This window comes from Tetrao urogallus, assembly GCF_951394365.1.
Source record: "Tetrao urogallus genome assembly, chromosome: 8".
Classification (NCBI taxonomy): Eukaryota; Metazoa; Chordata; class Aves; order Galliformes; family Phasianidae; genus Tetrao; species Tetrao urogallus.
In genome coordinates this window covers 33,968,975-33,992,898 of record NC_136821.1, presented here as the reverse complement: position 1 = coordinate 33,992,898, position 23,924 = coordinate 33,968,975, and the positions used below count along the sequence as shown (strand labels likewise).

At 44.6% G+C, this 23,924-nt stretch overlaps 1 protein-coding gene across 1 annotated transcript in view; it reads left to right on the top strand.

The window, feature by feature from the left end:
- Positions 1–413: 413 nt before the first annotated feature.
- FN1 (fibronectin 1) overlaps positions 414–23,924 on the top strand; it is a gene marked incomplete at both ends in the record, with an annotated part of 47,488 nt that continues 23,977 nt past the window's right edge. Inside the window, 19 exon segments of the mRNA XM_079539385.1 lie at positions 414–576; positions 738–866; positions 2,256–2,393; positions 4,116–4,247; positions 4,332–4,469; positions 6,042–6,200; positions 7,415–7,615; positions 8,098–8,277; positions 9,776–9,952; positions 10,786–10,938; positions 12,752–12,880; positions 14,304–14,447; positions 16,465–16,586; positions 17,712–17,889; positions 18,022–18,198; positions 19,394–19,522; positions 19,628–19,717; positions 20,242–20,436; positions 21,823–22,095. Of these exon segments, the coding sequence (XP_079395511.1) occupies positions 414–576; positions 738–866; positions 2,256–2,393; positions 4,116–4,247; positions 4,332–4,469; positions 6,042–6,200; positions 7,415–7,615; positions 8,098–8,277; positions 9,776–9,952; positions 10,786–10,938; positions 12,752–12,880; positions 14,304–14,447; positions 16,465–16,586; positions 17,712–17,889; positions 18,022–18,198; positions 19,394–19,522; positions 19,628–19,717; positions 20,242–20,436; positions 21,823–22,095 (3,007 nt within the window).

The following is a 23,924-nucleotide window of genomic DNA, read 5'->3' as shown; positions in this document are numbered from 1 at the left end:
CAAGTGAGATTGTAACGGCGAAGACCCCGTGTAGTTCAAAGGGGTGTAAAAACCTGGCTCTAACAAAAGAAAGGCTCTCAAAAAGAGGGGGGGGGAAGCCATTTTGTCAGCGCAAACGCCCCGCAAAACGGCACGGCCGCTCCCCCTCTCCGCACCCCGACCCTTTGTGGCTGCCGGCGGGGCAGCGCCTCGTTCTGCTCGGTGGGGCGGTGGCGGTCTCCGTCCGTCCCCCGGCGGCTGCGAGGGCCAATGGGCTCCGGGGCGGCGGCGGCCGCTCACCCCCCCGCGCCGCCCGTCCTATATAGCGCCCGGGCGGCGGCGCTGCCCCGACCGTCGGGCTGCTTGCGAGCGGTCCCGTTCCCCATTCAGATCTCGGCGCCGATCCCCGCGCCGTTCTCCGAGCCGTGCCGAGGATGCCGGGCCGCGGCGGTTTGCGGCTGGCGCTGCTCGCCCTCTGCCTGGGGGCGGCGGCGGCGGCGGCTGCGGGAGGGGGCGAAAGGCAGCGGCGCGGAGGGAAGAACCGGCGGCAGGCGCAGACCGCCTCGGTGCCGCAAGCCACCCCCGCGCAGGGCAAGCGTGAGTACCGGCACGGGCTGCGGGGCTGGAGCGGGGGCTGGCCAGCTCCGTGTCCCCGACGCGGGTGGGGGTCCGCGGTGCTGCTTGGGCTGGTCGTGCCCTGCCCGCGCCCTCGGTGAGACCAAACTTTGCTTTCTTTCTCCTCCCACCCCCCTCCGCAGAGACCTGCTTTGACAATGGACGGTACTACCAGATAAACCAGCAGTGGGAGCGCATTTACCTGGGGAACACGTTGGTCTGTACCTGCTACGGTGGAAGCAGAGGGTTTAACTGCGAAAGCAAACCCGAACGTAAGTTGGTGTTTTAGCTGCAGTGGCTTTTGGTGCAGATTGAGTTACAGCGAGCAGTCCGGGTTTGTAGCTGGAGTTTGGTCCTTAGGGTCAGCTAACGGATCTACTCTCAATTACACTGAAGATCTGGCTTGGGATTTTAAGAAATGCTTTTCATTAGAGATGGGCCTGCCACCAGAACCCCAAGCCAAACATCACTCATCTCTCTGGAGGATTGGATCTAAACATTAACTTTGGAGCCAACCTCTTCCTTATAATGAACTGAACCGACTCCGCTCGCACGGGGAAGCTCAAATCTGGAGTCGCTTTGCAGCTCTGGCTCCGTGCAGTTTGATCGCTTCACCCCAACTTCTCATAGCTGTGCGGTGTCGTCAGCCTGTTTAAAAATATTTCAGCTTACAACTTTCCACAGCCCCCCAGCCTGTGCTGTGAGCGTTCCATCATTGAGTGTAAAATGAGATTGTTTAGTCTTCTGCAGTAAAAGTTTAGGTAACTGAAAAAACTTTAAACGCGACGTCTGCTGGAAGATGCGTCTCTCTGGAATACAGCGTGGTTTAGGTAATCAGATGCGTGCTATCTGTATTTGGTCTCGAGCCATTGGTTTGCTGTAATTCCTTTATCTTGCTCTGGAGATGCAAGAGAGAAACTGGCTTCCTGGCTGATAACGTTCATGTAAGACAGATGGGAGCATCTCAGAGATCTGTTAGGCGAGACTTGAGTAAAGCACTGCTAGGGTATTTCAAGGAGTGCTCGGTCCCCTTGCTCCTCCATTAAAAAAGAGTTTATTCTACATTTTCTTCCTCTCCAGGTATTCCCAAGTTTTACGTTTCCAAAGTCCAGTAGCGCACTTAGCTTCATTTGTCTGGTAGTGAGGTCCACAACATTGTTCTGTTGGAGACCTCAAGTTGTTTGACAGCGCTGCTACAACCCTTCGGTAATCACATAGGCTTGGGCAAGTGTGAACAGGTCACAAGCGGGCCCCTTTGACTTCGGCGGGGCTGCTGCAGAATTCAGGATTAATGCACTCAAAAGAAGTGGATTAGCATGTCAAAACCCACAGCTTCTGGGGAATACTTGCTCCCCTCTGAGTACTGTACTGTTGCACTTCAAACAGTTGGGGTTGATTCTTTAGGGCGTGCCAGCCCAAGTGCCATGCTCAACCCCTGGCTCACTGTGGGAGGGAAGCTGTGGTTGTTCAGCGGCATGGAGACCCTGAGGGGGTTAATTTTGCCCCAGTTCCTTTCTGTTGTTCCACCTCAAGAAGAAAGAGGAGGCTGATACTCCCCCAGCAAAAGAGAGCGTCCATGTGAGGAGGTGAAGAACATGCATTTTTGTTGACAGTACAGTTACTAAAGTGGTTTCATGAAGTTCATTTTTCTTCTTTTATAGCTGAAGAGACTTGCTTTGACAAATACACTGGATCCACTTACCGAGTAGGGGAGACTTATGAGCGCCCCAAGGACTCCATGATCTGGGACTGTACTTGCATTGGAGCTGGACGTGGGAGAATCAGCTGCACCATTGCCAGTATGTAACCAAGAGCCTGTTACTAGAGCTCATTCCTTTTTGTCACATTTTCCAGAGCCATTTTCACAATTCTTCCAGTGCCTATTAGCTAGAGTTAGGGGGATTTGATCCAGAGCGCATTAAAATCTTGTAAGTGAAAGTCCTTGCCCCATGTATGTACACTTTAAAAACCAAACTCCTCATCTGCTTAAGAGGTGTAAAGTCCTATGTGTAAAAACAGGCCAGGATGACTGCTAGTGTCCAGCCATACATGTTAGTACATTTAATATACACAGGAATGTCTTGCATCTTCGCAGACACATTTTTCCAGTCAAAATATACTTGCATAAACATCAGGGTCTAGTCTGCTATCGAGTCGAAATTACCCTGTAAACATTAATAGGGATATTCAAAATATTGAGCACTTGGAAGCCATTCTCTTTAGCCTCTAAAAACATCATGCCAGCCCTGGTCTCAAAGGGAACAAGGGCTTGATATCCGTTGAGTCAGCTCTGTGCTTCTGCAATTTTATTTTTACCTGTCTGCCCCATGCTTGTTTCTTTCTGCACAGCTTTCCCTTTCACATCTGTCTCTGTCTGGAAATCCTTTCCGTATTGAGTCACTGAATTGTTCACAATTTCCCTTCAGTTCATAATTAGACTTTCTCTGAGTGCACATGAAGTTTTCTGTGTGTCAGGTCCTTTAGTCTGAGATTTCAAAGTCCCTTAGGCACCTTTGGAAAAAGTCTTTCTTACAGCTATTCAGTTTCTTGTTTAAGACACAGTGCTGAGCCCAACAGCATTGCCACAAAGGGCTCAAAAGTCAGCCATCATCATAGCATGGAAAGAAATGCATCAAATATAGCTGGAGCCCTTTGGAATGTACTGGCATTTTATTGAGCAGGGATGATAAGTGTTGTAAGAAAAGAAAGAGTCAGTAAGGAAATTGCAAACATAAGAGCAGTCTCATTTCTTCATCATCAGCCTGGTTTAGGGCTCACTGGAGAGTCTCATTGACTGCGACTGGTTTGGAATCAATCTTTACAACTCTTAGATTGCCTGCTTTCATAAATGAGCCAATGAAACATTTTAGTGGCTTCTAATAAACGACCAGACGTGTGCTTCTTTCCTTGGAAGAGGATCTTGTTTGCTAACTGCTGTTCACTGCATTTCCCTTCCGGGGCCTAAGCTGAGCAGTGGGACCCAAACACCTCAGGCCCACGAGGTGTGAGTAGACTGGGAATTGGCCTTTTGGGGGCAGGATTTTTAAACCCAGGAGGAGCAATGTCACCAGGGCATTACCTTTTCCTCCGCACGCTGGCCTGGCTGCCGCATGCCTCATGCTGTGTGAGGATAGCTGTCAGTGTGCGTCTCCCTGTCTGCACAAGATGGAGGCGAACCCTCATGAGGATGAGGCGTCTCCTCAGGCCCTGCTAGCCCCGTTTCAGCAGTCAGTCTTGTCTGTGGTTTGAAACCTGGCAGTGCTTACCTGAGGAGAGAGTACAGGGCTTGGGTGGGCTGAGGTGGCGCCAAGGGAAAAATGGCGCCCTCTGAGGAAAAGGGCGGCCGCCATTTTGCAGCATGAAAGAGGCAGCCGTGATCGGCCCTTCTCCTCACCTTCTTCCTCCTTCCTTCACCTCTGCCGTGATCAAACCTTTTCCTATTCCCCGTGAAGGCCCCACGTCCCCGTGGTGCTGGCTGTGGCGGTGCTCCTCACCTCAGCTCCCCTCTCTCCCACCCTCAGATCGCTGCCATGAGGGCGGCAAGTCCTACAAGATCGGCGATACCTGGCGTCGGCCTCACGAGACGGGCGGCTATTTGCTGGAGTGCGTGTGCCTGGGCAACGGCAAGGGCGAGTGGACCTGCAAGCCCTTGGGTACGTGATGGCTTTGTCCTCCCTCAGCTGGGCTGTCTCCGGTTCCATAGGGGGCACAAACACTGACCCTTTTTTCTTCCTCAGCCGAGAGGTGCTATGATAACACGGCCGGGACGTCCTATGTGGTGGGCGAGACCTGGGAGAAGCCCTACCAGGGCTGGATGATGGTGGACTGCACCTGCCTGGGGGAGGGCAGCGGCCGCATCACCTGCACCTCCAGAAGTAAGATGAACCACATTACTGTCGATATGCTGTTGCTTTAGCACTTGCAAAGCGGACTGGCCTTGTAAAATCCAAAGTCTCGCTGCTTTGCCTGGCTTCTGCTTGAATTTTGCCTGGAACGGGCTCTGCTGTGGAGCTGTCAGTTTACAGCAGGCTCCTCAAGAGAAGTTGAACTTTGTACCTTCCACCTCTGTTGGGCAAGTTTTGAGGAGCTCTTTAAATTGCCTCCCATTCAGTTGCCTTGGGAAACACAGATAATAGCTTTCTGCTGATGTAAACAGCAGACCTGTAAGGAACTAAAACTCTGAGGAGGCCTGGGATTAAAACTGAGTATCTGGAGAGCCTTGGTTGAGAAACAAGCCATAAAAACCAGACCAGCCTTCCCAATATCAAGTCTGTTAGAACACATGGGGAAATATCATTAGCTGTCAAACAGGAACGAATAAAACAGAATGCGTTGTTTGTGAATTTGAGGAGATATTATGACTAATAAAAATGATTTGGCAGTATCTTTCCTCCCATAACTCAGGTCTGCATTGCTGTGTTGTAGGGAAATTGTAATATAATGACCTGTTCATTTTTCATTTTATTTCTCGAATGTCATTAAATATGTAAATTTTAATCTGCGTATGTTAGATGATAGCTGCAGCCCAGAAAGTGTCATTATGCTTCAGAATACATGCTGTTAGGTATCTTTTACGGCCAGAGTTTCCTAGAATCACTGCTGAATTCTGAGGGGACATTTCAGCTTTTCATTGTCTAATTGGAAAATCTGGATATCTGTAAGACAGGTTGCATCCCCAGCCCCTTTCCCACACACACATTTGCTGAATTACTTTCTGAATACTTGACACCAATTTTGTGATAAATTACTCAGTTTTTGGTCATTTTAAGCAATGAATTAATAACGTGTTCTCCACGTTGATATTTTATTCTGAGTGCTGTTTTAGTGGCAGGCTGGGGTGATGCATACGTCCTTCCACAGTTCTTCATAAATCCATGTGCATTGATCCGTGATTATATTTGAGCCACTGTATCAAGTTCTCCTTGAATGAGAGCATAAAACACGGTAATGGAAGAGGTAGTTGATCCTTGTGTATCTGGCATCCAGACAAAAGTAGTTTGTTACATTGTCCTTTGAACCTGTTTATTCAATTCAGTGGGGGCTGCGAGTTAATAAAGACAACGGGGAGATTTAGGAAGTCTGATATTGCTGTTCTGACGTGAGCAGCTGGTATTAACTTTACTGACAGCTTTCCAAACACTTCTTTTGGAAAAAGTGGTATTTAACATGTTGCCCTCCAATAGGTTCTGGTTTATTCCTGCTGAGCAAGGCATTGAAACAAGTTGATTTATTTTTACCATCAGGATTTTTGTGGTCTCTCAGCCTATGCAGTTTAACACAGGTTTTAGAGTATATAGGGCTTGTAATAGTGGGCTGCAAGAAAGGTTGGCTCTCAATAAAGGCTTTAAACTATCGGCACGTTCGATGGTGTTGATGTTTCAGTACTATCAATGGCACAGTGAAGCCATCCAATGCAGAAATATCTAATAATCATGTTCCTTGTACAGATAGGTGCAATGACCAAGACACCAAGACTTCCTACAGAATTGGAGACACTTGGAGCAAGAAGGACAACCGGGGGAACTTGCTTCAGTGCATCTGTACTGGTAACGGCAGAGGTGAATGGAAATGCGAAAGGCACACATCCCTGCATACAACTAGCACTGGTAAGTGGGACATGGAGCAAAGTAGGGTCAGGAGCAATGAATGGCATGCTTGAAGTGGCTAGGAGATTGTGCTGAATTGCAGTGTCCTACCTTTGGCATGTAGCAAACTTGTCAGAGAAAGACCAGCAGCACAGAGGGTTAGAATTCAGGAGATGCTCCTTGTTTGTGTGTGTGTAGGTAAAATTAATTACACTTGGCTTCCTTGCACAGCTGGGGCTTGCACATACAGATGTGATTGCCTGCACAATCACTGTGCAGTAAATCACATGTAGAACTGTGCATCTACAGGAAATATCTACTAGCTTTGTTTTAAAAACACGGCATTTTGAGTTAGTGTTTGAACTTCATGTATTTGCCTCAGGGTAACTGCCTTGAAATGCCCTTAATTTAAACTCCACTGAGACCATCTGGTTTCTTTGACAAGATAAATGCATCTACTAATGGTTAGGCTTTAAAAAACAGAAATGCCAAAGTATGTATACAGTGCAGTTTAGTGCACATAGATAGTTTGTAATTTTGGTATGAAATATTACCTGCTTTATAGATAATCTATTTCCTGCCCAAGGCTTAACAAAGTCTTTACCTTCTAAGTTCTTTTTGCCATTTTCTTCTGGTGTCTGCAGTAAAGCTTCTGTTTTTCTACAGAAATGACACTGACATTTTCTTGATTAATGACTTTTAACTCATTAGCACCAGCAGGTTAGCTTCAAACTCTCAGAAGGTACGAACTTCAAAAGGCGTATCACTTCAATGGTGTCAGTGTTCTGCTTGCTGCACCTCAGCAGACCTGAATTTGTGAAGACTGCTGTGGGAATCTTTAGCAAAAACATCCATAGTGTAGGCAGACAGCCAGTGTTACTTTTCTTCTTCAGTGAAAAAATCAAAATGAATCCTGCCCTTGTTTGTTTGGCTTTTTTTGTGTTCTCTCCCTGCTGTATCAGTAGTTCTTTGTTGTCTGAGCAGTTGGCCATCTTAATCCTTTCTAAAGCAACTCAAAGGTGGTAGAAACCAGAGGCTATCGTTAGCAGGAGAGAGGGTTGTTCTTTTAATTTTGAAGTTTACCAAATGGAATAATTAAAATGTGTCTAGGGAGGTCAAGAGTGATGTCTTCAATCTGATGCAGCGCGCAAGAGTTTGTCTCAGCATTTAATTGAAGCATTCTGTTCTTCAGCTCTGCATGTGACGTCTCACTTCTCTCCCATGTTCTACTGCAGGATCTGGCTCTCCCAGCTTCACAAATGTACAGACAGCGTTGTACCAGCCTCAGCCTCAACAGCCCCAACCTCAGCCACATGGCCACTGTGTAACTGATAACGGAGTGGTGTATTCTGTGGGTATGCAGTGGCTGAAGACGCAGGGCAGCCAACAAATGCTTTGTACTTGTCTGGGCAATGGAGTCAGCTGCCAGGAAATAGGTATGAGTTTTTGTTCAGTGCCTGTTCTGTCCAGTGAGATCTGTGGTTTTGTTTTGATGGGGAGTCTCTTTGTATGCGTATCATAGGTCTGCTAAAGAGGAAAAAGATGAAAAATACTGGAAAAAGATGCGAGAGGTGAAGAAATAAATAGTTGCTTTGGTTACTTGCAGCCTGATTCTGTAGGGCAGAAATATTTCCCAGTGAGTTATATATATAACACTGCTGAGGCCCATGGGGAACAGCATTCATAATTTTATTCAAACCAAGCTGCAGTAATATATGTTTAGAAAAGAATGTAGAGGAATGACACAGCTGTGGGACTAAGTCTTCTCTTGGTGTGTATTGGCCCAAGTCCATGGCAGTCATTGTGGGTTCATAGCAGCCAGTGATTTGACCCAGAGGGGCTGTTGCTGTTTTAGAGCCCTAAGATTTGGGGATTGCTTTAAGCTGGAGTCTAATCCTGTACTTTGTTTATTTCAAAGCTGTGACCCAAACATATGGTGGCAATTCTGATGGAGAACCCTGTGTTCTGCCTTTCACCTACAACGGGAGGACTTTCTACTCCTGCACCACTGAAGGCCGCACAGATGGGCACCTCTGGTGCAGCACCACTTCCAACTTTGAGCAGGACAGGAGATACTCCTTCTGTACTGAGCAGAATGGTGAGTCCTTCTCAGAGGGTCTTCACATGCATGTGGCCTTCGTGGAGGAAGGAACAAAAGCATGTAGCTGTCTGAACAGTCCAGGCAGTTTGGAGGGACTCGAGGCATGGTTTAACAGCAAGGCAGTTACGTGAATGGAGGGCTGTCTGGACACAGAGCATTTTTACACTCTTGGCATCGTTGGAGGGTTCTCAGAGTGACGCAGGTGTAGCCTTTGAGTCATGTCCTCTGTTCTTCAGGCTGACCATAGAGCATGAATACTTAGTCAAGACAGAGCTTTGGCTCGAAGGATATGTGGACTTTGTCTCTACTTGGCTGAATTGCTACAGCATTGCCCATATTAGGTTGCAGAGAAGAGGGTATCCATAGAGTACAACTTGTGCAGTTCTCTGTCACTGCCTCGCTAGTGACTATCTGGCCAGGTTGCCATATATAGCAGCAATCTTAATGTGATTTGTGATTGCTGTGATCAAAAGCTGGTGTATGACTAACGCAGCAGCATTCCTGCATCTGTGGATGGTCAGTGTTCCCTTTACAGCGCAAATCTACCTGTGTGGTTGTACTTCCTGGAAAGCCCATCAGGCATCTGTGGAGCAGTATCCAGGCAGGCTTCTCTGCAGTCTGACCTTAGAGAGAATTTTTCACATTCCAACACAAAATTACTGCTTCTTACGCTGTACAGACTTTTAAACTGCTCTTCTACCTCATTTTTTTTTAATGACAAGCCTTTCTGCACAGCACATACAATACTCTTTCTTTTTGAAAAACAAAAGAAACCCAACAAATACAAAGCTAAAAAACCTGGTCCCTTGTCCACATATGGACATGCACGCACATTCTTGCTTTAACGAGGCTTCTTGTGGTATTCTGTGGGGATTAAGAAATATTGATATAGCTAAAAACCTCAGCAAATGCCTCCTTGTTTTCTATTATTTATAAACCAGAGTTGTACAACAGATGAATAGTTTACATAGATTAGAGCCCTCTTTCCACTGATGGTTGCAAAACACGAAGCTTTCAACCTGCTGAGAGTTTCTGACTTGTCCTGTTGCTCATAAATGAATTGTAACCCTTTCCTGACATCCAGGATTTTTCTTTAAGCCAAAGGGCACAGTTGAGTAATAGTCTCAGTGAGATAATACAGATATGCTGAGAACTGTGGGGTTATTTGATTCTCTAGACTTTGGTACAAAGGGTCTGCAAAGCCACTTCCCAAACACTGTGAGCTTTAGTTTTCCATATTCCCCAGGAAATCCCATGGCTGAGTCCAGCAACTCTTTCCAAAGCAATGTTTGAACTGAACTGACCTCGTGCAAGGCTTATATTTCCAGATCTGAATTAATTAAATCCAATAAAAGAGGCTAGTGAAGAATACCATACAGAGTACACATGGGAAAAACAGTGCTAGCGGTTTGTTTTTAAAGCTGTTCTCTGCATGCTATGGGAGCTCTCCCATAGCAGTAGGTTTGATTTGCATCTGTTTCCTTTTCATCTCCAGTTTTGGTCCAGACACGTGGTGGCAATTCCAATGGTGCTCTGTGCCACTTCCCTTTCCTGTACAACAACCGCAACTATACCGACTGTACTTCTGAGGGACGGAGAGACAACATGAAGTGGTGTGGAACCACTGAGAACTATGATGCTGACCAGAAATTTGGCTTCTGCCCTATGGCTGGTAAGAATGAGAACCGTAAAGGGATTATAATTGCTTGCACGTAGCTCTTTGAGCTGGAAAGTAAGGAGCTTTCTGTCATTGGTCAGTTACTGATGACTTCCAGTGAGCTTGCATCCGGGCCCAAAAACCTTGAAGGAATTTTTGAAGCTTTTTGTCCTGTTTTCCTCCCAGCTAATCACTTCTAGTGAGGACTCAGGAAAAGGCTATTTTTGTTCCTCATTTGCTGCAAGCTAGGCATGTTTTTCAGCTGGTGCAGAGTGTTGTAAGTCCATTAAGAAACATTGAACTATGTTGCTTGATAGCAAGTGATTTTTTTTTTATCATGCATCTGCCAAAGCTTCTCCTTCATGGCTCATCACTTCCTCTTACCTGATGTGTGGTTAGGAATATGTCTGCACTATGTTGTGGTCCATTTCTCCAGTCCATGCACATCTCTGATCTCCCAACACGTGCGAGTTCTGAAATGAAAGGCGTTGTGATTAACGGCAGTGCAGCATCTGAGCTCTTAAACAGCTTGATGAACACTCAGCTCTTCCAATGGCTATGTTCATATAACAGCAGACCTGTAATGAGAGCTGATCGTTTCACACAGCACCCTTTGAATGCCATACAGAATCTCTGTTGACTTTCAAGTGCAAATTAAATGAATGAACCCCTGCAAGGGAATCTACACTCATCATCATCCTGCAAAAATGATATTTGAAATTTCATAGATGCCTACGACGCTCTTGTTAAGATGCAGAAACCAATACATGGCATGCAAATGATATAAGCCCTCAGTGCCTTGTTAACTATGACCTCATGAAGTGTTTTCTTGCTTTCTTCCCAACCAGCCCATGAGGAAATCTGCACCACCAATGATGGTATCATGTATCGTGTTGGGGACCAGTGGGATAAACAACACGACATGGGCCACATGATGAGGTGTACCTGCGTAGGAAATGGCCGTGGAGAGTGGACTTGCATTGCATACTCCCAACTCAGAGGTGCTGCTTTTCGTGTTGGTGTCACTGCTTTGGTCTAAGCGCTGGGGATACAGAAGAAATAGGTTTTCTTTCCCATCACGGGGAATTCAAGCCCAGACTCAGTTTTATATTACTCATCTTTTCTGTGGAATCCAAAGGGAATCAGAGGGGATGTGTAAAGCTCTTGTCTTGATTCCATGCTGTGAAAGTACCATTTCAGCCTTTGTAGGCTAGCAAGCCAGGAAAAACGTTGACTAGTTGGATCAGTATCTAGCTCTACCTATTGTCTATTGTTAGCAGTCAGTGCCACTGAGACTTTAAAGGGATCTCAGCAGAAACCTCTCAAGAACAGACACAACCCCAGATTAGTCTAAAGTTTGAATGCAGAACCATCCTGTATTATCGTTCTGCAGTGAAATGCTCGGTTCCTCTGCTGGATGAATCCCTTTACGAGCTAATCTATATGAAAAGTTGGCAGGACAGCACTGACATTACTCTTATTTACTTGTTTAAATAAGAGGCCCGAGTGGAGAAGTGCTGAAGCAATACCAAAAAAAGACTTAAAAGCACAGATATTTGATCATCCTTCAGCTAGCTCACGGCATTGGCTTGGTATCTGGAAAAGGCAGGGGGGTTGCTGACAAGCAGCCAAGAAAAAACTCTTAATACCACTGCTGAAATGGGATGTAATTTATAGGGAAAGGTCCATTCAAGGGCTTTAGGAGGGTTTTTTATGTGTCTCCTTCAGAATGATGAGAAATGCGCTGCTAGAAGTTTTTCTGGTCTGTGAAACTGCTGTTTGCTTCTCAAGTTTAATGGGTCTTTCTTGTTGACGATGACATGGATATTGGTTTTTTTTCAAAAGGCAAAGGTTATCTAAGTAGAACTTTTAAAGCATAGCAACTGGAGGAGGTCCTTAGCCCCCATTGGTGGATGTGACCCGTGTTTGGTTTATCCTGACGCCATGCTTGTGTTGTGGGAAAGTATGACGGGGAAAGAAGGCCTGGGATTAACTGAGTCACTTCCCCAAGGACAGATGGTCTGTGACTGAATCCAGAACTGAACTTGGGTCTCTTGGGTCCTGGTTAACAAAACAACATGCTTCTGGGGTGGTTTTATCATTTGTTTTGTCTTTGTGCTCCTTGCTGTGATTAGGCTGGCTTCAGGAATTCTGGGCCGTGTCACAGGTTGACATATCTCCATTAAACCTAATAATTAGCATGGAGTCTGGTTACTGTGCTTTGAGGGAGTAGTAGATTAGTAGGCACCATTAGCATCTTGTATATATAATAGTCTTTCAAGCTTCGGTCTTCAGCTAACTACGAGGTATAGCAGAGAGATGCTTATGATGTTTTCCTGTTGCATATTTGTAGCTCAGCTTGACATTTTCTGAATTTGGAGTAGCCCTTTCCTTCTTGTGCAGTTCTAATGATTTCAGACAGTACTTAACAAAGTTTTCCAATCTAGACTTCCCCAAGAGATAGTAGTGAAGGAGTGTGATGCTTTACATTCTTTCACGTGTGGAATCTGTTGTAAGGCAGTTTCATAGTGAGTAATGGGTTCTGCTTTGGACTGAATCCTATGGACCTTTTTTTCTGCAAGTGGTACTTGTTTGCACGCCGCTGATAAATGAACTCAGGAGCAGTGAGGTGTATGCAGCACTAATCTGCCATGATCACAGATACCAGAAGGGCTCCGTTTTGCATGGATGGAGCTTGTCAGGGTTACTCTCTGCAAGCTGATCAAGAGGAGGGAAATACGTGCCAAGCAGAAGGATTTTGTCTTACTGCTTAAAGCTGTTGCTGACAAAACATCTCTGCTCTTTCTCAAACAGATCAGTGCATCGTGGATGGTATCACCTATGATGTGAACCAGACGTTCCACAAGCGTCACGATGAGGGGCACATGCTGAACTGCACGTGCTTTGGCCAAGGCCGCGGGAGATGGAAGTGCGATCCCGTTGGTAAGTCACAGCTGTCCCCACTTGCACAGCCCGTGTTTGACAAGAACTGACTGCAGTGTGGTGAAACTGGTGTGTGAACGTGGACTCGGCCTTTGCCAGTTTCCTGCCTTCTGTTGCACAACTGTGAACGTAGGAGTAATGCTGTGTTTGTTGGAGGCATGCAAGATGGCATTCGTGGTTTTCGGGAAGTAAGCTTGTGTTATCAGACATGCCCTACAAGAATTCCATCATGCAGCATGTCTTTTAAAATATACCACTCTTCAAGCTGAGGTAACAGGGCGCCTGAACCCCAGACTGGGCTGAATTGGCTGGAGTCTGGTACCTTGTGCTGTTAACAGGCAGGGTGCTCAGATTGAGTACTGATAAATCAATGTGCAGGGAGCTGGTGATGCTAGGTGCGGTTTTTCTCTATCTTGAAGTCTTTAGGTCTCCTATTGAACTGAGAGAAGAACATGAACGGCGTATATTCACTTACCTCAGACTAAATTGATTTTTTTTTTTTTGGATGCCCTTTGTTCTGGCAAAGAAAGCAAGCTCAGGATGAGAACATGTGCTAATAGCACTCTGGAGGTTAGCTAAAACCATCATGGCTCTGTGCAGGAATGAAGAGATTCCATCTTTTCTGCCTCTCCTCTTCTCTAGTGAATCAGGGTTGGAAGATAAGATATGACTGTTTGACTTGCAATTACTGGATCTAGGGAACCTGGGGCTATTGCCAGGAAAATCTGTTAGCAAGTAGCAGTGGTTAAAATCTATACAATTTTACTGGAAGAATTTGGATTGTCAAGTCCCTGAAAATCAGTACTTTGAAAGAAGGGGAGATGATTTCAGTTCTCTGTAAAGGTGAAATTGGTTTAATTTTGATGCTTTTCTCTAAACAAGACTCCTGTTAACTAAGGAAGCATAACATTAGTTCTCACTGAAAACTTGCATGGAGCCAGAGACACGGGCAGGGGTCAGACTAGAAAGAGTACTGAAGCATTGCTACAACATGGTATTCCCACTAGCTTAAGTAGATTTCAGATTTGTTTTGTCCTTCTTCAGTTTACAAGATGATAAACCTAGAATGACTTGTGAATATTAATGGATCACTTCAGACGTACATATGACTGAATGGTGCTTAAGCTAGTGGAGATTTTGCCACTGATTTCCTGGAGAGCAGCACAGTTTAGCTTTGGATTAAAGAACTCAGTTGACTGAAGCCGCCTGATACTTGTCTTCAAGCATGCAGATACGTATCAGGAACCTTGATTCCAGATTCAGTTTGTTGCCATTTACTCTTCATGCAGCAATATTTGTAAATAAACGTGGTTGCATTTTCTGTCAGAAGATTTCTTCTGACCTACTCTTCCGTTTGATGTAGGTTTTTCACAATAGTTTTGATATATCACACAGTGGTTACCTGTCTATTTTGTGCCTTTAGATCAGTGCCAGGATTCTGAAACCCGTACCTTCTACCAAATTGGAGATTCCTGGGAGAAGTACGTCCATGGTGTCAGATACCAGTGCTATTGCTATGGTCGTGGTATTGGAGAGTGGCACTGCCAGCCTCTGCAAGCCTATGCTGGTAAGAAACCCAACAGATGGCTCTTCTGCTAAGACATAAGGAGAGCAATCTCTCTATCCCTGACCTGTTCAGGTTCCTGTACATTATTGTACATAGTTGTCAAGTCCTATTAAGTGGAAGTGATATTCACTGTGTATCAAAGAAACAAGAATTTTATTTCTGTAGTTTTCCAGGCCTGCTTATGGTTTATAATCTGCAGGTACTTCCAACCTTAGGGAGGTATTCTTTAACTGCTCAAGAGATCCTTTTGGTTTCCTTTTTAAACAGAACGTTTTCCCCCCACCTTCTTGGCAGACACAAATAGGTGTTATGATTATAAAGAGAGTGCCAGATTGTTAACAGCTTTTCCTGAGGCCAGGCTTAGCTGAAAGCATGACTATCACACAACAGCTTTGCTTTTCATCACCTCTTAGTGCTTAGCAGTGTCACATCTGTAACCTTCAGATTCTGCTGCTTAAAACTTGCATCTACAGCCTTTCCTTTTACACTCACTACAGTAGCAAAATCCACCAAACAATGGAGTGTTTTCCCTGATCAATGCCCTGAAGAAATCAAATACTTGAACTTTGTTTGCCTGCTCAGTTCCAGGAGGTCTTCATATAGATGGGCAATGCCTCTGTCAGTTGGGCTGTTCTTTTCCAGTTCTCTGAAACAAGGGGAACCTCTTCGCCTGCCTGTTTCAAGTTGCACCTGTCGTTGCCTCCATCTGAAAAAGATGGAATATTAATGTTGCATTGCTCCTACTCTGTTGGGAGGAAGCTGTGATCTTGTCATGGGTTCCCTAACACGTTTCTAAGCTTATGTGTGGAGGAACTGCTTAAGAATTGCATGTACCAGCTTCTGTGCGAGCTGATTCTCTGTTCTTGTGCCAGGATAGATTTAGAAGTATCCGTCCACACAGTAACTGCAATGTATTTATCTCGTAAGTGCCCTATAACAGCAGAAAGGGAATTTGAACCTCAAGAGAAGGGACTACCCCTTTTCTTATTGCCTTGTTTCTGGCTTACTGGCTGTATGGCAGTAAGACACCTGGCAGGCAGACCTAGGAGCTGCTTTTCTTTGGGGCAGTGAACTAAGAATGGCGCGAATAGGAAGCAGGCTGCTTCTACTCTTATTTCCCCTCCTCCCCCCCCCCTCAGTTTCTTATTCAGGATTGCTGAGCTTCATTGACTCTTGTCAGACTGCTTAAACAAACATCCCCTTGAGCTATGTGAAATATGCATGCCTCCAGACTGGAGACCAGGGATTTAGGCTTTCTATAGACACAAGAGTGACTGCAAATGTGTAAATAAACCAAATCTAATGTTTCTGAATGTAGCTTTGGGGTTAGGGGAGCTTTGAAATTCTGTGTGGGCACAGGTTTATTTGCCTGGAAGTCCTGTTAAATATGTAGCAGGTATATATGTCACACAGTTGTCCAAATAAATTATAAATAGAAATGCTGGGAGTGAGGGAAGGCTGTAGGTATTTAATGGCTGAAACAGCACACTTTGTTGCAGATTCCATGCTGCTCTGTGATGGGATTTTCTGAGAACTAACCCAAGTGCAGTGTTGCTGAGTGTTCAGTGAAACCTCCCCAGCAGGGCAGGGAGGTACTGAAAAGAGAACCAACAAATCCTAAAACCTTTTCTTCTCAGTTAGAGAGCCTTGTGAAGAGGTTTTGATGGAGCCCGATCTAACTAAATGTGTTAATGAGAAGTTGGCAGCCTTAAGTGTTAGAGCCCTGCTGAACTTGTATGTTCATGAGCTTATGGACCTGATCCTTTTTGTATGTTGAGTCGTTCCAATTCACTACTTCATGACACAGGAAATGAACCCAAACAGCAATTGCTGACTTCTCCACAGAATGTATTCTAATTCATCCATTTTCTAGCTGAAACCATTAAAGAGAGAAATACAGTCTGACTGGTTTTCCACGTATTAAGTAGTATGCAACCCATGCCTTTTTTGTGACTGAACAACAAATGTGGAAGAAAACCATCTCAGTTATGTTAAGAATGGCAAATTTGTGTTTCAGGAGCAACTGGACCTGTTCAGGTGATCATTACAGAGAGTACGAATCAGCCAAACTCCCACCCCATCCAGTGGAATGCTCCCAAAACATCTCACATCAGCAAGTACATTCTGCGCTGGAGACCGGTGAGTGCTCCATTCAGCTGGACCTGTAGATACATTCAGAGCTCCAGGAATCCACAGCTCCAGGCTTTTCCTTGGAGAGTGCTCTTACTGTAGAGTGCTAATTCACTGTCCTTGTCCTGCTGAGGTCAACTGTTAACAACCTGTGCTGTATAAACACTTGATGTTTTCCTGCCCAAACATTACTACTGGTCACCGTGCTTGTGTAGTGTCATATTAACAAGAGCACTTGTTAAGACAACTTTATGTCCTTCCTCACTTTAAGCAATGTAAACCCTTGCAAAAGCTTTCTCAGTGTGTTAGTGCAGAGATGAGAACTACAATATGTTACGTGCTGTTAATGAGCAGGTAATGAGTCGGATACAAAGATAATAATAGCTAGGAGAGAATTAAATAATTAGTCATCTCCCATCTTCTGCAGTGTCTAAGCAAAGCTGGTTAACCACTGCTTGTTGGCTCGTTCATCCCTCAGGAATAATTCGTTCTGATGAATGATACAGTTAATATTACAGTTCCCCAGAGTATAGCTTCACAAAAGACCACTTAATGATTAAGTACACTAGTACCTCAGTGCTGCCTGTGATTAAGAGAACAATAAAGGCCTTGATCCAAAGCCATTAAAAGCACTCGAGTATTTTACTAACTGCAGTGTATCTTGGATCAAGGCCTGAAAGAAATGGACTTTAATGCACTGGAATACAAACCTCAGAGGATGAAGCATTATTATAGGGCTTCCCATAAAGATCAAGCATAGGGAAGAAGGGACAAACTTTTTGGTATATTCTTTTCAGACGATGGCTTGGAGTTCTCTTGTGAACAAATTTCAGATAAGGATTTCTCAGCCATTCTCATGCCTTCCTGTCTTTTTGATAGAAAAATGATTTTAGTTTATACGTTACAAAGTTCATTTTAAAGGAAAAAAAGTTCAAAGCTAGATTGCTTTTTGATTTACCCCAGTTGAATTTATAATCACCCAAGAAGTTATTGTCTCTGCTTCCTGGCACACCTTTCTGCTTTCTCTCTGTTCATGAGGCATTCAAGTCATACAGACCTTGAGTCACTAGATAGGCCTGCTTGCAGGCCATGGAGTCTTTCAGTGTATATCAACAGGTATCCTTGTTCTTGCAGAAAAACTCTGGAAGGCACTGGAAGGAAGCTACTATCCCTGGTCACCTGAACTCCTACACCATCTCGGGCCTGAAGCCTGGTGTGGTGTATGAAGGACAGCTTATCAGTGTTCAACAGCATGGACCCAAAGAAGTCACACGCTTTGATTTTACCACAACTAGCACTACAGCAGTGACAAGTGAGTTGAACAGTGGGACTGGACTGGCATCCAGAGAAACCTGCCATCCTTCTGCGAGAACTATAGGCTACTTCCTGCATCCCAGTTAACACAGTGGCAACGGTTAACCAGACCTCTTTGTTCTCTTTTCAGGCAACACTGTTTCAGGAGAGACAACTCTTCTTCCTCCCATGGTTGCTACTTCAGAGTCAGTCACCGAAATCACAGCCAGCAGCTTTGTTGTCTCTTGGGTTTCTGCTTCTGACACAGTTTCTGGATTCCGTGTTGAGTATGAACTGAGCGAGGAGGGTGATGAGCCACAGTATCTTGGTGAGACAGTATTTGAGTCTATTAGATCCGAGCGTCACTCACAGCATCACTGTTTTCTGTAACAGTCAATATAGCTGGTGTAAATAGTGAGGATCTTGCTGTCCTTCAGTTAAGGTGTGACAGTGGAGGGCTAGCATGGGTTACAAACTCAACTACTTGACTGTTCTTTGTCCACCGATGGCCATAAGGTCAAGCCCAAAGAAAAGTGGAAGAAGGCATGTATATAGCTACACCCCCTCAGAATACTCTTGTGGGACTCACTGAGCCAGAGGTGGTACATTTGTAAAAGCTGTGTGTAGATGTATTCTTTTCAGCATTTTTTATTTATCTATTAATTTATTCTAAACTTACCTAAACTTACTAGCTTCTAGTGAAGGCAGATGAGGAGAGACCCAAATCTTTGAGCTTACCACCTGGCTAACTTCCTTGTTGTTTTTTTTGTCCGTGCATCAAAACTGAAAACAATCTTTCCCAAATCCCCTCTTGGTTACTCATGATCTCAGGGATGGCTGTCCCAGACACTCTGTTGTTTAGTTTGGATCAGATCTTACTAGGCTTTGATAATGTGATAACTTAGCTAAGCCAGGAAGCTTGTTAAAAGCACTGGACTTAGACCCGGGAAGTGGATTCACTTTTACTACATCTGATAGGAAGCCTCTCTCACCATACGTAACTTCATCTTAACCTCTTTTTCCTAATTTCCTGTCTTAACAATCATAATAGCAGCATCTCACAAGGATTTGATGTTACTGTAGCTACTAGGACATGTGCATTTGGTGGAAGAACAGCATGAGAAAAAGAAGAGTACTCCTCTGACCTTAGTAATTCTCCCTTGCCTGCTGCCTTCTGAACTCAAAGATTTGGACTCGTGAGCTTACACTAGGACTGCCAGTGCCATCACCACCCTTCTTGTCTGTACACTCCAGCTGCCCAGACAGCTGAGCTATGTTATGAAGTGGTTCCTGAGCATATCTGTCTACAGATAGAGGCCTTCAGGCAAATGGAAGCACTTCCCAGTTTCCCATCAGATGTTTTCCACGTAACTTCCCTGCTGTGAACTGAGGCTACAGCGCAGAGCAATTTTTTTACTTCAGGAAGATGATTCAGCCCAGATTAGAACAGAATTCTCTGTCATTTGATAAGAAAGCAACAAGGCAACATTTCTAAGGCAGTGTTTATTTCCTACCTCTTTTAGATCTTCCAAGCACAGCCACTTCTGTCAACATCCCTGATTTGCTTCCTGGTCGCAAGTATATCGTTAATGTCTATCAGATCTCTGAAGAAGGCGAGCAGAATCTGATCCTGTCTACTTCACAGACAACGGGTATGTGTGGGTGGGTGTAACTGCACTTCAGAAGCTGTTTTTGTTTGCTCTGGTCATTTGATACGTTGCATCCTTACACTTGTTGCCCTGCTGTCTTTTAAACAGCTCCTGATGCACCTCCTGAGCACAACGTGGAAAGCGTTGATGACACGTCAATTGTCATTAGCTGGAGCAGACCACAGGCTCCAATCACAGGTATGTCTAATTGGAGCCTGCCTATTTCACAGTGCTGATAGAATCTGAAACCTAAGTAGAAAGGAAAATGAACTGCAAAACAACAGGTTAGTGCCTTCTGCCCAGGTTCAGAGGCCAGCTGGAAGGCATGCAGAAAATTTAGCTTTTGTATTCAAGCAATTAAGGGATGTAAAATCATTCGTCTTGCATCTGTGTTGGGGGAAAGAAAAATCAAGCCTTGTTACTTTCTCTAACTGTCATACAGACCATGCCATAACAAACATGAACAATATGGACCCTAAGTCCATACATCAAGAGTTACAAATTTTGATGCAGGTCAGATGATGTGATGTAGGTCATTATGATCCCATGATTTGTAGGTGGGACTCAGCAAAAGCAAGCTATGGGTGCTAAAGAAGTTCAGGACTGGCTTTGTGAAACCTCTGTAAAGACATTTGTTTTGTTCTCTTTTCTGTCATTTCTTGTGCTGGCTTACTGATTACACCTGACAACTATATGCATACTTCTTTTTATTCTTTTTTTAGGCTACAGAATTGTCTACACACCCTCTGTGGAAGGCAGCAGCACAGAGCTCAACTTGCCTGACACTGCTACCTCTGTAACACTCAGTGACCTGATGCCAGGTGTTCAGTACAACATCAGCATCTATGCAGTGGAGGAACATCAGGAGAGTACTCCTGTCTTCATCCAGCAGGAAACCACAGGCGTCCCACGCACAGGTAGTGGCCAGAAGACCAGTCAGTACCCTAACCCAAATGGCAGTGCAAGCTCTCATTACTCTAACTGAATGAGTGTTGCTGCTCAGTCCTTATGTGGACTTTTAATTTTGCTTTTGTTGTGTTGGTTTTTTTAATTGCAAATGTCAGACACTGAAGTTCTGTGGTAAAGTCATACTTATGAATTGGCACAGTCAAGCCACTGCTCTGCATTAGGAGTGTTAGATTTCTTCAAGGTGAAGCTGTGGGCAGGTCAAAAGGTTGGTCTTGCATTGTGTCTATAGGAAAAACTGATCTCTCTTTTCTAAGTTGTCTATGGGGATTCTGCTGAGAGATCTTATGACTCTGGTAAATCATTTTGCCTCAGTACTTGGCCTACAGATGTTTAAGGTTATATACTCAGACACAACAACACAAATCTAAATAGTTCACCTGACTTCTCCATCTCCTTTCCAGTCCTAACAGTTATTTTCCATCACAGCCTGTGGAGATTGCTCAGCAGTGGTTGATGTGCCAAAATAACACCGTACAATCTAAAACTGAGGGAGCCACATTAAAAAATAAAACAGTGGTTTCAGAGTTCTTAACTATCAATTGGGCTGAATAGCCAAGCCAAAAGAAAAGGCAGTGAAAAAATTGGGATCTGATGTGGTAACAGTGGAATGTGATGGTCCTGCAAGTTGCAAGCATATGTGTTGGCAGATGGGAGCTTACCAGGAAGGAACTCAGCTCATTGGCTGTGGTTTGGCATCTGTGTCTTCTCAAAATGTGTGTTGGTTAACCTTAGGGTATTATCACTCCTAATCTAAAGAGACTTAATTTGAGTGTAGGAATTCAGGGGTGCAGTACTGTTGGCCAATGCAGAGGGAACTGAATTTTGTCTTCGACTACAGTAAAGCCAGATCAGCCCCTGTACTAGTTTAATTATAAAAGATAGGTTTATAAGTTAATTGTAGACATTCAGAACATGCTGCAGATTTTCAGAACTGTCTCCTAATTTTAAAAGGAGGATCTTGTGTCCAGCCTCTGGAGTTGGTCTGTTGTTGTTGCTCTTGTTAGTTTATTGTTTCTCAAGCTTCTGCTTCTGCATATATTTGACATGCTAGCACGTTACATTTGGTTTCCAGTTCTTTTGATGACAGCAAGATTCTTTCTGCGACTGAGGACATCAAGTAGTTAAAGCTATGAGGTGACATTCTGAATTGTAATCTGCTTGAATGTTGCCAGGGAACGTGTGTGCATATGTTCAAAGGAAGGTTACCATGACATCTTTTTGTTTGGTAAATACTCTTGGGCTATCCATTGTTCAGTCAGAATGCACTTCTTTTCCCGTGTGACCCCCATTTGCTAAGGATCGCCTCTAACGCCGTTCTGCCTCTTTCTTTTCAGATGAAGTTCCTTCTCCCAAAGATCTGCAGTTTGTGGAGGTTACCGACGTCAAGGTCACCATCATGTGGACCCCACCCCAGAGCCAAGTGTCCGGCTATCGGGTGGAAGCAATCCCTGTCAATCGCCCTGGCCAGCACGGCCAGAGATTGCCCATTACTAGAAGCTCTTTTGCTGAAGTCATTGACCTGCTCCCAGGAACGACCTATCTCTTCAAGATCTTTGCTGTGAACCAGGGCAGGGAGAGCAAACCTTTGACTGGAGAGCAAACCACCAGTAAGTTCCTTTCTTCGGTGCTTTTCTCAGCCTTTTGAGATGCTTATACCTCTGTCGCTTAGAGAAATAATATAAACAGAGCATTTAAATTGCAACAGTTGTAGCCCAGGAGGTACACTGTAACTAGGATGACAGGGCAGGGAATTCATTCAGTCAAACAGTGGTCTCTTCAGCAGATTTATCCTCCTCCAGGGCTTTCCAATGGGAGTTTAACTCTCGTGGCACTTGAAAACAATTTCGAATGGCTGAAATTCAACTTTTTTATTACTGGCTGAGAATTGATGGGCCCTGCAGTTCTTTTACTGTGCAGATCACAGCCTGTGATTTTTTTTTTTTTTTTTTTGGAGAATACCTTAGGGCAGATTTCAGCATGACACAGGAGCCTTGCTGAGACTGCTCTGAAAAATCCCTCTCTCCTTTCTGACAGCTGCGTGCCTATTCTGCCTATTCGGCTCCACTGTCTTTGGAAGGAATTCTTCATACACATGTGAGGGCAGGTCATGTAATTGAAAGGACTGCATCTTAGCTTTGCCAGGTCAGGTCTGGCTTTCCATAGCCTGTCTCAGCACCCCAGAGATTCTGCTGTCATCCCAGTTGAACCTAGTGAACTGGCTTATAAGGATCTCAGCAGGCAGCTCAGATGGAATCTGGGACCTGGTTTATTTGAAAAGATCCTGTTTACTGGGCAGTATAAGGGGTAACCTGGTGATTGTGCTGTTCTGCATCTGGGTCACATTATTCCAAGGGCCAGAATTCAGCTATGCACATTGGCTGCTGTTCTGACACTTTTTGGTAATGAGAGCAGCTTTTGAGAATCCAGCCTGACTCCTCTGAAGAAGTAAGGAAAGGAAATGAAGTTATCTGAACATAGTCATACTGTAGGGGAAATATTATTTACTTACATTTATGAAGTTAGGAACCATGAATAGTGCCTCTCCCTTCTACCATCTCCCTTGGCTATGCAGGGAGAATAGAATCCTTATGTTTGTCCTTTGATGTAGGTATGTGACTGTAGTGTCACACAGATGGTGGGAACAGCTTCTCTCCTCTTTAAAACAAGTCTTTCAAAAGAAAGGATACAACTTAGGAGTCCGAGCTCTCTTGTAAGCACATGGAATCATAGAATCACCAGGACTGGTAAAGACCTCCGAGATCATCCAGTCCAACAGTCCATCTGCCACCAATATTTCTCACTAACCCTCAGCACAACATCTAAACATTGTAGAACAAGAAGAGCTCAGTTCCCATTTAGATCTGTGAACTTTTTGTCGTTGCTCTCAGGAGCCTTGGTTAGGTGTAGAGCCTCTGTTAGAGGTGTACATCAGAGCATAGACATGAGATTCAGGCAGCACAGGGCTAGTAACACGGCTGGAATCCTTTTCCATAGGCCACGATCATCCACTTAACTGTTTTGCCTAAACCACATTTCAGAAAGTATTCATGTAAATTGCATCCTGTAATCACGAGTCCTGGGAAACATTGGGAGTTCCCAAGGAAAACCCTGCAGCAAAAATCTCTTCCCACAGTGTAAACGTGATTCTTTTCTTGGCCTTCTGGCAAAGAGCAGCCTGCAAACAAACTCAAGTGTGTGTGTGGCTTTTTACTTTAATATGGGGAGAGGAAATGATAGAAGCCTAACAGAGCTGGCAAATTAAACTGTGCAGGAAGAAACTGAGTGTAGATGACAAATGGATAAAGATACAGTCCCTGTCAGATGGGACAGAACACAGGTCTAGATACTAAGATAAGGCTGAATCTTCACCTGTTGGTTGGAGATGGGTCTAGAGAGAGTCACACTCATTCTTTCTCCATTTGAAATATTTTCCCCA